Source organism: Vulpes lagopus, chromosome 1, assembly GCF_018345385.1.
Source record: "Vulpes lagopus strain Blue_001 chromosome 1, ASM1834538v1, whole genome shotgun sequence".
Taxonomy (NCBI): domain Eukaryota; kingdom Metazoa; phylum Chordata; class Mammalia; order Carnivora; family Canidae; genus Vulpes; species Vulpes lagopus.
Genome location: NC_054824.1, coordinates 106,915,286 through 106,927,559, shown reverse-complemented (window position 1 = coordinate 106,927,559; position 12,274 = coordinate 106,915,286). Strand labels below are relative to the sequence as shown.

The 12,274-nt window shown below is 47.7% G+C and overlaps 1 protein-coding gene and 2 non-coding genes across 3 annotated transcripts in view; 1 reads left to right on the top strand and 2 right to left on the bottom strand.

Annotated features, from left to right (window-relative positions):
* Positions 1 to 11,274: 11,274 nt before the first annotated feature.
* Positions 11,275 to 11,357, bottom strand: LOC121475288. The gene has a single exon (XR_005983708.1).
* Positions 11,358 to 11,406: 49 nt separating this feature from the next.
* Positions 11,407 to 11,544, bottom strand: LOC121475366. The gene has a single exon (XR_005983733.1).
* A 351-nt stretch (positions 11,545 to 11,895) lies between these two features.
* Positions 11,896 to 12,274, top strand: part of ACAA2 (acetyl-CoA acyltransferase 2) — a 38,240-nt gene continuing 37,861 nt past the window's right edge. The window contains exon 1 of the mRNA XM_041752132.1: positions 11,896 to 12,230. Coding sequence (XP_041608066.1) covers positions 12,158 to 12,230 — 73 coding nt within the window. The 5' untranslated portion in view covers positions 11,896 to 12,157. The remainder of the gene's footprint in view (positions 12,231 to 12,274) is intronic.

Genomic DNA, 12,274 nt, shown 5'->3' with positions numbered 1-12,274 from the left:
TCATTAGGTGCCAAGGACTCAATAAAAGCTTGGCAGTTAGAATAAATGGGGTGGGGGTGGGGGGTAGTCTTCTACTTAGCCCAAGAAATGGCACATTTAGATCTTTTCCAGAAGAGAGAGGCTTTTCGCTGGAGCTGTACCTAATTTATATATGCTTTAAAAACAAGCAGTCTTTCATAGAGTACTAACAACAAAGAAATATAGTGATTGGTAATGTTCATTCAGCCCAGTTAATTAACACTTGGAGGCTGGAAGAAATATCTTTAGAGAAACTTGAATCCCTTGTTAGCATTTTTATTCCTTGCCTTTTTAAAAAGATTTTATTTATTTGAATGTCTGTGCATAAGAGAGCATAAGGGGGGGAGAGGGCAGAGGGAAAAGCGGGCTCCCTGTTCAGCAGGGTCAGTCCCAGGACCCGGGATCAAAAGCAGCTGCTTAACTGACTCAGCCACCCAGGCGCCCCTATTCTTTGCCTTTTTAAAGTAAATGTTTTCCAACTTCATGGAATCAACGACTTTATGTACCCTAATTCGACATCAAGATTTGAACTCTGCACTAGATACCTGTATTTATTTTTTTATTTAGAATTTAGCTGACATCCTTCTCACCACGTGCCTTGGGCAGTTACTAAGAAAACTGACTTGTCGATTATGTTGACAAGTTGCTGTGGGAAGAATTTTAATGTTCAGCATCATGGTGGAGTTTTGACTTTCTCTTGAAACATTAGAAGCATGTTAAAGATTACTTAAGCACCAAATATTTATAAACAGTCTGTGTTGTCTGTCTCTGGGCAGTAATGTATATGATGTGTACATATTAGTAACTGTTGTTGGAGCTGACAAGCATGTTCCTCTAGTGTCTTTTCCCTGGGTCACCCTGACTGCAGTTAGTGTATGGCCCCTGGACAGCAGATGAGACCCGAAGATAATTTCTCCCCTTTCCATGGAGCGTGTCCTTGGGAACACTAGAGTCCTTGATTCTCCTATACTACGGAATGTTCAGGCTTCTCTAAAAACAAGACAAAAGACAAAACTCAGAACTTGGATCACTTAGAAAAAAATTAATACTGCTACCATCAATTCACCACCCTTTACTTAGAGCCATAATGCACTAAGATTGTAGTAAATAAATTAGCTTTTTTTTTTTTTTTTTTTTTTTTGCATAGAATATATGTAGTTGTCACATGTTTGACCTCCTCCTAGGCAGCCAGGGGTATCCTGATTTGAAGTACTTGTCTCTTGCCTAGGGGACTGATGATTACTACAGCGTGACAGCATGGGGTGGGACCCTGTTGTACATCCTCATAGAATATTCCTTTGTGGTCAGTTTCTCAAATTAATTTGTTGCATGAGCTCTATAGCCAAAATTCATTTTTTGGTACACATTGGTGCCCTAACCAGAGAATTAGGGGGTATAGAAACATTAGAGGTTAATGGCAATGACACATATAGGACTGTGTTTTCCTCTTATTAGGCTGATACTAAAGATTGGTTTTCCTAAAGAAATTTCTAATTCTAATAAAGGCGATCAATCAGGAATGATGTTAAGCTACTTTCTAAAATGATATTATATCGGAATAACCCAGGTTTGGATATAACATTTTGCCAGCAACTGTTTAGATGAAAGGCTGCTTCTCTGAAGAGGATTCACATCATATTCTGGGGTGAATCTAACATTGTAAGAAGAAATGCTACTGATAAAAATTTTTTTCATTTTGAGCAAATCTGTAAACTACACCTTTGTTTATTAAAAAACGCTTGTATTACTATAATAATTCAGCTGTGGATAAAAATTTGTGGAAAAATAAATACTTTTGAATAAGGTGGTGTGCCAAATCGAAATGAAATTTAAAACTCTGCAGCTATACATTGGCTGAAAAGTTTATTTTTAATGCCTGCTTGAGCAATTTCATCCTAGGGCCTACAGTCAAACATGCAGCATGATCATTTAAACCAGGGGCTGGTGAACTTCTGCCTATAGTTGGAGTTGGGGAAAAACTCTCCCTGTAAAATAAGACTTATTGAGCAATCACTTCAAAGCTGCAGAATTCAAACACAGTAGTTTGGTTATTGGTTATCGTTTTTGATGATTAGGTCAATGGCATAGTACACAGAGCCCAGAGATAGACTCATGCTCACATATAACTTTTGCATATGGTGTTGAAAAATATTTACAGGATCTGTATTATGAGTTTGTAACATGAGTGAAACAATGACAACCTGGAGAAATTATATCACATTTACAGTTAAGAATCAAATACCACCAAGCTGTTGTGGGTTGTCTCCAAGTCGATCTCCATAAAGAATCAAATCTCAACAGGTTGCTTGGGAAATGGACAAGCTAATTCGAAAACTGATATGGAAGTACAAAGACCCAAGAATAAGGAAGACCTTCCTTAAAGAACTTTCCTAACAAGTATCAAGACTTAATATAAGACTTTAGTAATTAAGATGTGAGGTGTGTGGAAAAGGCAAAGGGAGACCAACTGGTCAATGAAACAGAAAGGACATCCCCGAAACAGAACATACATAAATATGGGTAGGCTATTTCTTACCTAGAGGAGCAATACACCACAGTCACTTGGAAACCTTTAAAAACAGTGTTACCAGCCCCACCTGTAGGTATATAGAATAAGGCATCTCCAGGGATGGTGCCCTCAAACACCCGTCACTAGGAACCACCATGAAACATTTCATGATACAGAAATACTGGTCAGTGAGCAGTTACCTCTAAAACCCAACCTGAGGATGGACTCGTGTGTCTAGGTCTCTTCTGGGAGAATAACCTCCCTCTTCAGGAAAGCCTTCACCTCATACCCAGGGAGGTCTAGGCTTACCATCAAGGCCTTAACAGGAAAACTGTGAAGAACCAAATTTCCCACAAGACACACTTGACTACTTAGAGTTTGAGAAAGCAAAGCAGCCCAACATCCAGAACCTGGTCTGGCACTTTGAGCGAGGCCTGGGTAGTGTGAGATGCTGAACTGGCCAGGGTGTCCTCCTTTGGCACCCAATCTCACAAAACACCAGCAGCAGGGAAGGTTGCTCTGGGCCTGTGATGAAATGAGACGACACAAGACCACTAGAACCACCTGCAAACCCTGCAATCTGCACCCTGCCCTTCCAGCTAGTCATAAATGCAGCCTCCCCAGCAGCCGGCCATCTAGCTTGGACCTGCCTCCTCCTACATAGGATTATATTGTCCTTTCTTCCAGACAGCACCCAGTTTAGGGCGGGGCCGGGCTTCTCTGGACCCTCCCCAAGCCACTTAGGCAGCTCCTAACATGCTCTCACCGAGCTGCCTCTGTTCTCTGAGCTGTGCCCCCAGGAGTGGTCTCCCTGTTGCAACCTGTATCAAACCCCACACAGAACTCCTCAAACACAGGTGTGTTCCAGGACGAATCCAGCTAAAGCGCATTTACACAGCATCCAACACCACCAGCATTTTTCAGAGTAAACTTAAAACCAAGGAAGTAGAGATTTGCCTAAGGCTATGTTACTTATGAGATTCTAAACCTTGATGAGGATATAAATACTGCAAAGTAACTTTCAAACAGGTGGAGGAGAAAGACACACATACACCCTTCAGCTAAGTCGTGACTAGGTGGGAAGGCTGCTGCATGCAGCTCATGAAACTTAGGTAGGTGCAGAATGCTGACGGTCTGCAAATCGGTGCCTGTTTCGCCCTATGTTTCATTTCTTTTGTGCTTGTTCGGTAACCGGAACTCTGGAGAGCAGGTGTTTGTTGTTAAGGGTAATAATCATTAAGATCAGAAATTGAAGTTGTCACCAAAGCAGATTGACAGCACATATGTAACTCTCCAAACTACTCATGATTAGTAAATCTGCATGTTTCATTCATTCAAATTCATGTACTCACTTTTAAAAATTGTCCTAGCCCCTACCACCTTCACCAGCTTTCCCCCATTTCCATTTCCATGACAGGAGCCAGCGGCCGCCTGTGCTTCCACGGGCTTAAGCTACCATCAGTTTTGAGAGCTATCAGAAGTTTAAGCATAGGAAGAGTATCCAGAAAAAGTGAGAGGATGAGGCCAAGGCTGGATAGTTCTGAAATTCTATTGAAATACTAACGCTAGGGGATCCCTGGGTGGCGCAGCGGTTTGGCGCCTGCCTTTGGCCCAGGGCGCGATCCTGGAGACCCGGGATCGAATCCCACATCAGGCTCCCGGTGCATGGAGCCTGCTTCTCCCTCCGCCTGTGTCTCTGCCTCTCTCTCTCTCTCTCTCTGTGACTATCATAAATAAATAAAAAATTAAAAAAAAAAAAAAAAGAAATACTAACGCTAGAATTTACAGATTTACAACAGTCACTAACTTCAGTTTTATGCTAATGCTACTTCTTTTTCCCAAAAGCTAAGTACAGAAAGAAATAATACATTTTTTTTAAAGTACCAAGGGGGGCTGGGGGATCCCTGGGTGGCTCAGCGGTTCAGCGCCTGCCTTTAGCCCAGGGCGTGATCCTGGAGTCCCAGAATTGAGTCCCGAGACAGGCTCCCGGCATGGGGCCTGCTTCTCCCTCTGCCTGTGTCTCTGCCTCTCTCTCTCTCATGAATAAATAAATAAAATCTTTAAAAAAAAAAAAAAAAGTACTAAGGGGGACCTAAGGGGGGTGCTCAATCGGTGGAGCAACTGCCCATCAGGTCAGGTCATGATCCCCGGATCCTGGAGTTGAGCCCCATGTAAGGCTCCCTGCTCCCCGCTCAGTGGAGACTGTTTCTTCTCTGCTTGTGTGTCTACGCTCGTGTGCACACTCACTCGCTCTCTCTCAAATAAATAAAATCTTAAAAAATTGAAAGCTAAAAGTCTAAAAATAATGACTTCACATGAGAGGTATCACATCTAGATACAAAAATTATAACTTTGATATACGTAGTGTAGTGCAATATGATTGTTATATGGTTAAACATGAAAAGGACTATATATTTTAGAAAATAATTTCAGATAATTTTGAGGCTTACTTGATTTTTTCTCTCATTCTTATATTGAGAAAGTTAAAAACCTACAGAAAAGTTATAAAAAATAGAAATGATAAGCACCATATACTCTTCATTTAGATTCCCTAACTGGTAATAATTTGTCATATTTGCTTTCTCTCTCTCTCTGCCAGGGCATTTATATGCATTTTTTTTTCTGAGTCGTTTGAAAGTGAATTGCAGACATCAGGACTTCACCATGGTCACTTCTAAGAACAAAGGACAATCTTCCACATTAGGACAATGTAATTAACATAATCAGGAAAAGTAATAAGACTATCTCATATATTTCATATAACTTATATTGAAGTTCCCCCAAATATCTCCCAAATCTATTCTTTAGAGTTGCTGGTTTGGGGTTATTTGTTTTTTTAGAGTTGTTTTTAATTCAGGTTCCAATGAAAGATCCCACATTAAATATAACCGTCATCCTCCAGCTTCTTTCATCTGCTACCATTCCCAGCCTCTTTTTTTCACAACACTGACATTTTTGAAGAGTTGAGGTCAGTTGTTTTGCAGAGCATTCCCTCCATTTGGATTTGTCTGATTATTTCCTTAGGATGAGATTCAAGTCAGACATTTTTGGAGAGATCCTACATAGGTAGAGTTGTGTCCCCAAAGCCTCAAGGGAGCGCGTGGTGGCAATTTGTCCCATTATCAGTGACGTTAAGCTTGATCATCTGGTTAAAGTGGTAATATTCCCGACATTTCTCTATTGTAAAGGTACATTTTCCTCTTCGTGATACTCTGAGATGATGTAAAATGTCCTTATGTATTTTTCCACTTTTTGATAGAAGTAAACCTTTTACCAAATAGTTTTAGGATATGTCCATTTTGATGAATTTCTAATTCGAGAAAACTTAGTAAATCTGGGGTGACTCCCTGCCAGTGATTTGCAGGGTACTGAGTGGAAAATTGTGACACTTAGTCATGATATCTTAATAAATATGTGGAAAATATTTCCAAATTGAAAATGAATAGCAATAGAACCTTACTTCTCTTATTAAAGGACATTATATCCCTAAACAGAATTTCCCCTGCATTTGAACTGTTAGAAAGTTTTAATGAAAAAACCCCATCATAACTTTATTTCTTGGCATGTTTAGAGAGTGATATATGTTATACATAACATATGTGTTATATATATAATTTTAAATTTTTTGGCTTCAACTGTAAGATTTTATTTTTTTTTTTAGTTTCAGAGGTAGAGTTTAGTGATTCATCAGTTGCATATAACACCCAGTGCTCATGACATCAAGTGCCCTGCTTAGTGCCCACCACCCAGTGACCCCATCCTCCCACCCTCTCACCCACCTCCCCTCCAACAATCGTCAGTTTGTTTCCTGGAGTTAAGAGTCTGAAAACCACCATAACTTTTAAAGATCTGTTTATTTCCTTCACCCCCGTATCTCACATTTAGGTATAATTCACTTTACATTCTCTTCTCCGGTTTTCCTTTTCTTCATTACAAAACACAGTTGACTGGCTTAAGTTCATTGAGTGCCAACTTGAGATAAAATGCATATTTTGAACCTAAACAATTCTATTTTGGCTTTAATTTTATGAGTAGCATTGCTTAATGCCACAAATAATTATTGAGTACCTCCTGTGTGCCAGGCACTATACCCAATGAGCAGCATTTTTTTCTATTTGCTACTCATTTTCAATTAGTAACAACATGGAATTTGGTAACAAACCTGACAACTCCACAGAGCCATTCATCTGATGAGAGGACACTGCTAAAGCAGAACTCTTGATCAGACAGGTAGTGCAAAATACCAGAGCTCCGATTTCTCAATCATGAGCTAAGATAGACAAGCCCAAGCTCATCAAAGCAATTTGGAGATGTCAGTATGCAATATGAGAGAGTGTAGGCTGTAGGACGGTCTGTAATTGCTAATAAAAGTCACCGCGGCTGGCACTGATGGCCACCTATGCAGCAGCCTTTTATCCCGCTTTCATCCCAACTGGCAGAGCCTGTTTTCCAAGACAGAAGCTGAAAAAGAACATTTTTCCCAGCCACTTTTTCAGCTAGGTCCTGGGCATACATCTCAATTCTGGCCAATGAGACAGAAGAGAAAGATGTTCCTTCTCGATAAAGAAACATAACAAATGATGAAGGAGTAGAAGGCAAGCTGAGCGCGAAGCACAAGCTGATGGCCCTCAACAATCCCCCACGCAGGTGGGACATGTGGGATTTCCCCAGGCCCTCCTGGCTGCCCTTGAACAAAGGAAAGGGAGAAACAAATGGTTAAATGATAGAAAGCATAGTCATGCAGGACAGGAGTCTCCAACAATTGGCAACTGTCTTAATGATTTACAAGAAAAAAAGCAATCTCCAAAAACCTATAGACTCAATTTCCCAGAGCCCCCACATTGCCCTCCCCTCCACAGGACAGAACATCTTATATAATCAGTCACCCCTCCAACCCCGGTGCAGTTCGTCCGGCCCACAGGTCCTGCCCCAGACTCTAATAAAACCACCTTTTTGCACCAAAGACATCTCAAGAATTCTTTCTTGGCCATGGACTCCGAACTCTATCGCCCCATCACCCTAAACCACATCAATAATCTTCACCTTCCTCCATCTGCACATGGTTTTGTGCAGACGTGATGCCTACGGCCATAGCAACCAGAAGCCTGGGAACTTCATGACATGGTAACACTCTTCTTGTTATGTGAAACAATAAAAAACCTTACTGTTAAGCCATTTTAAGTCAAGTCTTCTGTAATTTGTAGCCAAAAGCAGCCCAACTGATAATTAGCTCTAAAGGAAAAATAAGCCTTTAAAGCAGGAACCATCATGGCAAAAAAAACCCAAACAAAAAAAACTAAAACTGAGTTACTAGCTGTCAGACCCAAATCAAGTTCAAATGCCCCAAGGTTTCCATTATATGTAATGAAATAACTTAACTCCTATACCTAGAATGGTACTAGCTCTGTTGCACCCTCAGAACTGATAAAAATAGTCAAATCGTTTCCTGTGGGAACCCTGGTTGAGAAAAGATGAACATTCAGTACTGACACATTGCCTCACCTCTCCACCTGAAACTACTTTATCTCACCCACACACCCTCGCCTGCAGGAAAAAGCAAATAAACCTTCAGAACCTGAGCCACCATATGCTGGAAAATATAGAAAATCATCCTTAACAGGATTTCTTCCCAAGTACTTTTATTTCTTCCTCAAGATTCCCTTGACATTTACTTCCTTTCATTTTACATAACATGTACCTTAGCTAATGATCCCTGTAGGCTTTTCTACTCCCATTCCTATATTCCCCATCCTGTAAGTCCTGAAGACAACAGGCCTTGGGCATTTAGGAATCAAGGGCTCAAAATTCTAATTTAGCAATTTTCTAGATTAGAGAAACTTGGCAAGTTCTTTGGTTTCTCTGGGCCTAAGCTTTGTCATTTATAAAATGGGAGAGCGGGGGAAGAAAACCCGTCCATCTCATGGGGTTGTAGACTGTCCCTCAGTTAGGATTTGTCCCATGTATATGAATTGTATATTATTCCATCTTATATATCACCTGGGTATAAGAATTATAAACCGTGTATGTAAGTACCTGGCACAATGCTGGGCACACAGTATCCAAAAAATGGTAGCTTTTATTATCTGTTCATCATCCAGAAAATATAGGTGAAAAAAAATCATCTGGTAGGTGGGAAGCTTTGATTTCAATCAGAATTCTATTGACTAGGGATCCCTGGGTGGCGCAGCGGTTTGGCGCCTGCCTTAGGCCCAGGGCGCGATCCTGGAGACCTGAGATCGAATCCCACATTGGGCTCCCGGTGCACGGAGCCTGCTTCTCCCTCTGCCTGTGTCTCTGCCTCTCTCTCTGTGACTATCATTAAAAAAATAAAAAGAATTCTATTGACTATACACACTTGTGGGAAAGTAGTTCACTTAAAAAAAAAAAAGATTTGGTTTACTTATTGGACAAGAGCACAAGCAGAGCTGCAGGCAGGAGAGGGAGAAGCAGGCTCCCTGCTGAGCAAGGACCCTGGGATCATGACCTCAGCCAAAGGCAGATGTTTAATTAACTGAGCCACCCAGGCGCCCCAGTTTACATTTTTTTAAAGTTAATAACCCTCAGAACTTACCTATGTATTAAGTCAACTATCAGTTTCCTGCATTCACTCAAAGTCACAGAAAGGAGAAAAGGAATAAATGTGAGGGTCAAATTGCAGTAGATGGTGAGAAAAACAATGGGTGATGGGGAGGTGGAGGGCGGGGAATAAAGTGATTTTTAGTGATGATGGACATGTATTAATTACGATTTTATAGCTGCTGATAGAATAAGTTACAAGAGTGTAAGAGTATACACTTAACGAAATTCAACGAATTTAAGATTTACAAGTTACGACATGGAAATCTTGCCTTAACAAAACCCATAAATGAATATTGACATCCAACACAACCCCAGCCAAGCCTGCCCAGAGTTAAGTGTGTAACTTAATCCTTTCATCTACCATTTCACTTTCCTCCATTTCAGTGACGTGAGGTCACCTGTGGCCAAGCAAGGTCCCAGAAACAAGGGCTCCTTCTGAGGTGTCAGGACAATAGTAGTCCTAAGGCTGTGTCACATTGCCCAGGCATTCACCTCATCAGGTAGGCATTTTATCACCTTACACCCTCATAAAAACGTTGGGTATATTTTGAAAGATAAAGGCCACATTCACAGACTTTTTTTTTTTAAGTGAGCAAGTGAAGGAGGGAGTTTAGGGGCAGAGCGGGAGAATTTAAGCAGGCTCCACTCCCAGGTGGGCCTGATCCCGGGTCCCCATCTGACAACCTGAGCAGAATCGAGAGTAGCAGGCTGACTGAGCCACCCAGGCGCCCCTTATGTAACTTTTATTACAGTATATTATTGTCTTATCCTGTTAATCTCTTACTGTGTCCATATCATAAACTTTATCATAGGTATGGACATACAAGAAAAACACCACAGGGCTTGCTACTCTCCGGTTTCAGAGGTGCCCCTAGCGGTCTGGGGCCACGTGTCTGTCTCCCGTCCCCCATAAGGGGGACGACTACAGTCTTAAAATCTGCATTAGAAAAAAACAAGGTGGTTTGATGTTAGAAGGGCAGTGCTCAATTGGGCAGCACAAATACTAAAACTGACGTTAGGACAGGTGTAATTTAGAAATACGGTGGTGCACGTCCTGGTGTTCATGGCAGAAATGTTCCCACTTTTCTGTACGTTCAAATGTTTTCATAATAAAAAGGACAGACTGAATTATCCTGCAGGACGCCATCCAGAAGCCTGAAAGCAGGAATACGCGGCGCGCTAGAGGGGTCAGAGGAAGCCTCCAGGCAAAGATCCGCGGCCCGCGCCCAGGACCCCGGCCCTCCCGGAGCGACCCCCCCGCTCTCCCCCACCCCCACCCCCGGGACCCCGGCCCTCCCGGAGCGACCCCCGCTCTCCCCCACCCCCACCCCCGCGCCCAGGACCCCGGCCCTCCCGGAGCGACCCCCGCTCTCCCCCACCCCCACCCCCGCGCCCAGGACCCCGGCCCTCCCGGAGCGACCCCCCGCTCTCCCCCACCCCACCCCGGACCCCCGCCCTGCGGAGCGACCCCCCGCGTTCCCCCCACCCACCCCGGGACGCCGGCCCTCCCGAGCGACCCCCCGACTCTCCCCCACCCCCACCCCCAGGACCCCGGCCCTCCCGGAGCGACCCCCCGCTCTCCCCCCACCCCCACCCCCGGGACCCCGGCCCTCCCGGAGCGACCCCCCCGCTCTCCCCCCACCCCCCCCCCGGACCCCGGCCCTCCCGGAGCGACCCCCCGCTCTCCCCCCACCCCCACCCCCGGGACCCCGGCCCTCCCGAGCGACCCCCCGCCTCCCCCCACCCCCACCCCCGCGCCCAGGACCCCGGCCCTCCCGGAGCGACCCCCCGCTCCCCCCCCCACCCCCACCCCCGCGCCCAGGACCCCGGCCCTCCCGGAGCGACCCCCGCTCCCCCCCACCCCCACCCCCGCGCCCAGGACCCCGGCTCCCGGAGCGACCCCCCGCTCCCCCCCACCCCCACCCCCGCGCCCAGGACCCCGGCCCTCCCGGAGCGACCCCCCGCTCCCCCCCACCCCCACCCCCGCGCCCAGGACCCCGGCCCTCCCGGAGCGACCCCCCGCTCCCCCCCCACCCCCACCCCCGCGCCCAGGACCCCGGCCCTCCCGGAGCGACCCCCCGCTCCCCCCCACCCCCACCCCCGCGCCCAGGACCCCGGCCCTCCCGGAGCCCGGGCCCTGCGGACGCCCCCGCTCCCCGCTCGCCCGGAGGTCTCAGTCGGCTCTCAGCATCCACTCCATCATCTGGTTCCTAGAACTCAGATTGCGCAGTGGTCACGTCATCATCGACCCGGGCTCGCCGCTACAGGGCAGGGGCCTCCCCGACCGCCCCCGTCTCCCCGCCCCGGTCCCCAGCCCCACCTCACCCCACACGTTTTCATAATCCTCTCGGGCTCCGGGCCAGCGGCGCCGAGCGGAGCTCGATCATATAAGGAAAATACCGCGAGCTCACGAGGGGGCTACATTGGGGACTCGGGGTTCCCGCGCTTCCAACCCCGACCACCGCCCCCCACCCCCCACCCCCCACCCCCCACCCCCCACCGGGTCCTCCCGGCCCCTCTCCCGCCCGGCAGCCTAGGCCTCGGCCCCTCGGCGCAGGCGCAGGCACAGGCGCACCCGCCCCCGCGCCCGCCACGGACGCCCAGCCAATCCCGCGGCGCCGCCCTCTGCGCCCCGCCCCCGACTAACGGCCGCGCTCCACCCACCCCCCTCCCGGCGCGCGCTCCCAGCACTCCCGCCCCCGACTTCCGGCCGCGCTCCCCCCCACCCCCCTCCCGGCCCGCGCTCCCCGCGCTCCCCCGCCCCGGCCCTGTCCCCGCTCCGGCCCCCAGCGGGCGTGTAGGTGCGGGGGTGCCTGGGGCGGTGACGGCGAGCTGTGCTGGGGGCCCACGGGTGACCGAGGCCAGGGGCGCGGCGAACGGGCGATGGGGGGCGGGGGGGCGGAGAGGTGGGTTCGAGGGCAGAGTGGGGAGGCGCCGCGCGGCTGGGCACGGCTCCCGGCGGCCCCGGGGGTGCGGGCGGGCACGTCGCGCTGAGGGCGGCGAACCGCAGCGGCCAAGTGGGTGAAAGGGCAGGGGCGGAGCGAGGCGCCTATGTCCGGCGGGGCCGGGGGCGCGGCCGGCGGCTGGAGGGAAGCGGGACGCCTCGCCATGGCCCTGCTCCGAGGTGAGCGGCGCGGGGGGCAGCCCCGAGGGCTCGCGCGGGTCGGG